General features: G+C 55.8%; 1 protein-coding gene across 1 annotated transcript in view; it reads right to left on the bottom strand.

Moving 5' to 3' along the window:
- Positions 1-1,135, bottom strand: part of LOC125482514 (upstream stimulatory factor 1-like) — a gene marked incomplete at its 3' end in the record, with an annotated part of 6,334 nt that extends 5,199 nt beyond the window's left edge. Inside the window, exon 1 of the mRNA XM_048594602.1 lies at positions 788-1,135. Coding sequence (XP_048450559.1) covers positions 788-795 — 8 coding nt within the window. The remainder of the gene's footprint in view (positions 1-787) is intronic.
- Positions 1,136-1,438: the final 303 nt, after the last annotated feature.

Raw genomic sequence — 1,438 nt, 5'->3', positions numbered from 1 at the left:
ACCCCATCAGCATAGAACAATACAGCAAAAGAGTCATACAGTCATACAGCACGGGAACAGGCCTTTGGTCCATTCATCCGTGCCGACCTGATATCCTAAATTAATCTAGTTCCATTTGCCAGCATTTGGCCCATATCACTCTAAAACCTTCCTATTCATGTCCCCATCCAGATGCCTTTTAAATGTTATAATTGTACCAGCCTCCACCACTTCCTCTGGCAGCTCGTTCCACACGCGAACCACCCTGTGTGTGAACAAGTTGCCCCTCAGGTCCCTTTTAAATTTTTCCCCTCTCACTTTAAACCTATACCCCTCTAGTTTTGGACTCCCACATCCCAGGGAAAAGACTTTGTCTATTCACCTTATCCTTGCCCCTGAGGTGGGTATAATTACAACATTTGGATAGGTACATGGATGAGTAAGGTTTAGAGGGATATGGGACAAATGCAGGTGAGCGGGACTAGTCCAACTGAGGAAACCTGGTCAGCATGGACGAGTTGGGCCGAAGGGCCTGTTTGCATGCTATGAGACCCCCACGATAGGGCGGGATCTGGGTGGGACGTTCCCAGGAGAGATGGGCCAAACAGCCTCTTTCCACGATGTGGGGATTCCACGATCCAAAGAACGTCACCTTAGCACATGGCACCACGCGATAGAGACAGCGTAAAAGAGAGAGAGAGAGAAAAAGGGAGGAAACCGCGGGGACAGAGGGTGCAGGCTGACTCAGAGATCGGAAAGCGAAGGAGCCTCCGTCGGCTCCCACCTTTTGGCTAAACAAGGCGCGCACCCTTTCATCCTTTGGTCCTGCGATGCATCACCAACGTGAGAGCGCCGTAGCGAATGCCCCGCTCCCCGGCTCTCCCACGATAGAGTGCCGTCGCGGTTTCGGTCAACTCCACCGTCCGGCCGAACCTTCGAGCCTCGGCCACCGTGCGTGCGTGCGTGTGCGTGCGAGAGAGGATCTTCTACGTAGTGACTCTGGGCACAAGTGTAGAACCTTCAGCGTAAGCGTGGCATGGCGCCTCTTCCGGCCCCTTTTCAGCCCGCGTGCATCTCAGTGACTCCCTCCGAAAACCTCTCGACGGATGGGGCTGTTCCAGACTACCACCCCACCAGATCGCTGATCCTCCACCTGGGGCTGGCAAAGAGGGAAAACGGACATGTTGGTCGGACACCCTGAGGCCATTCACCGCTCCCACACTGCACACACAGACAGGATCTCCCACCACCCCCAACCCACACCCCAAGAAACCAACAGGCCGGTCCCCCCTCCCCTCATGTCGGCACACGCACACGATCCATGGCCAGGTGGGACGAAGGGAGTTGGTCGGAGGGGGGATGGCGGGGAATGGGGATTGGTCGGTGTGGGGGCAACTGGAGAATGAAGATTGGGCAGCGTGCAAGGGATGGGGATTGGTCAGTGTAGGGGGCAGAGGGG

This window comes from Rhincodon typus, unplaced genomic scaffold (genome assembly GCF_021869965.1).
Source record: "Rhincodon typus isolate 14 unplaced genomic scaffold, sRhiTyp1.1 hic_rhity00011570, whole genome shotgun sequence".
Taxonomy (NCBI): domain Eukaryota; kingdom Metazoa; phylum Chordata; class Chondrichthyes; order Orectolobiformes; family Rhincodontidae; genus Rhincodon; species Rhincodon typus.
This window is presented reverse-complemented; position numbering and strand designations above follow the sequence as displayed.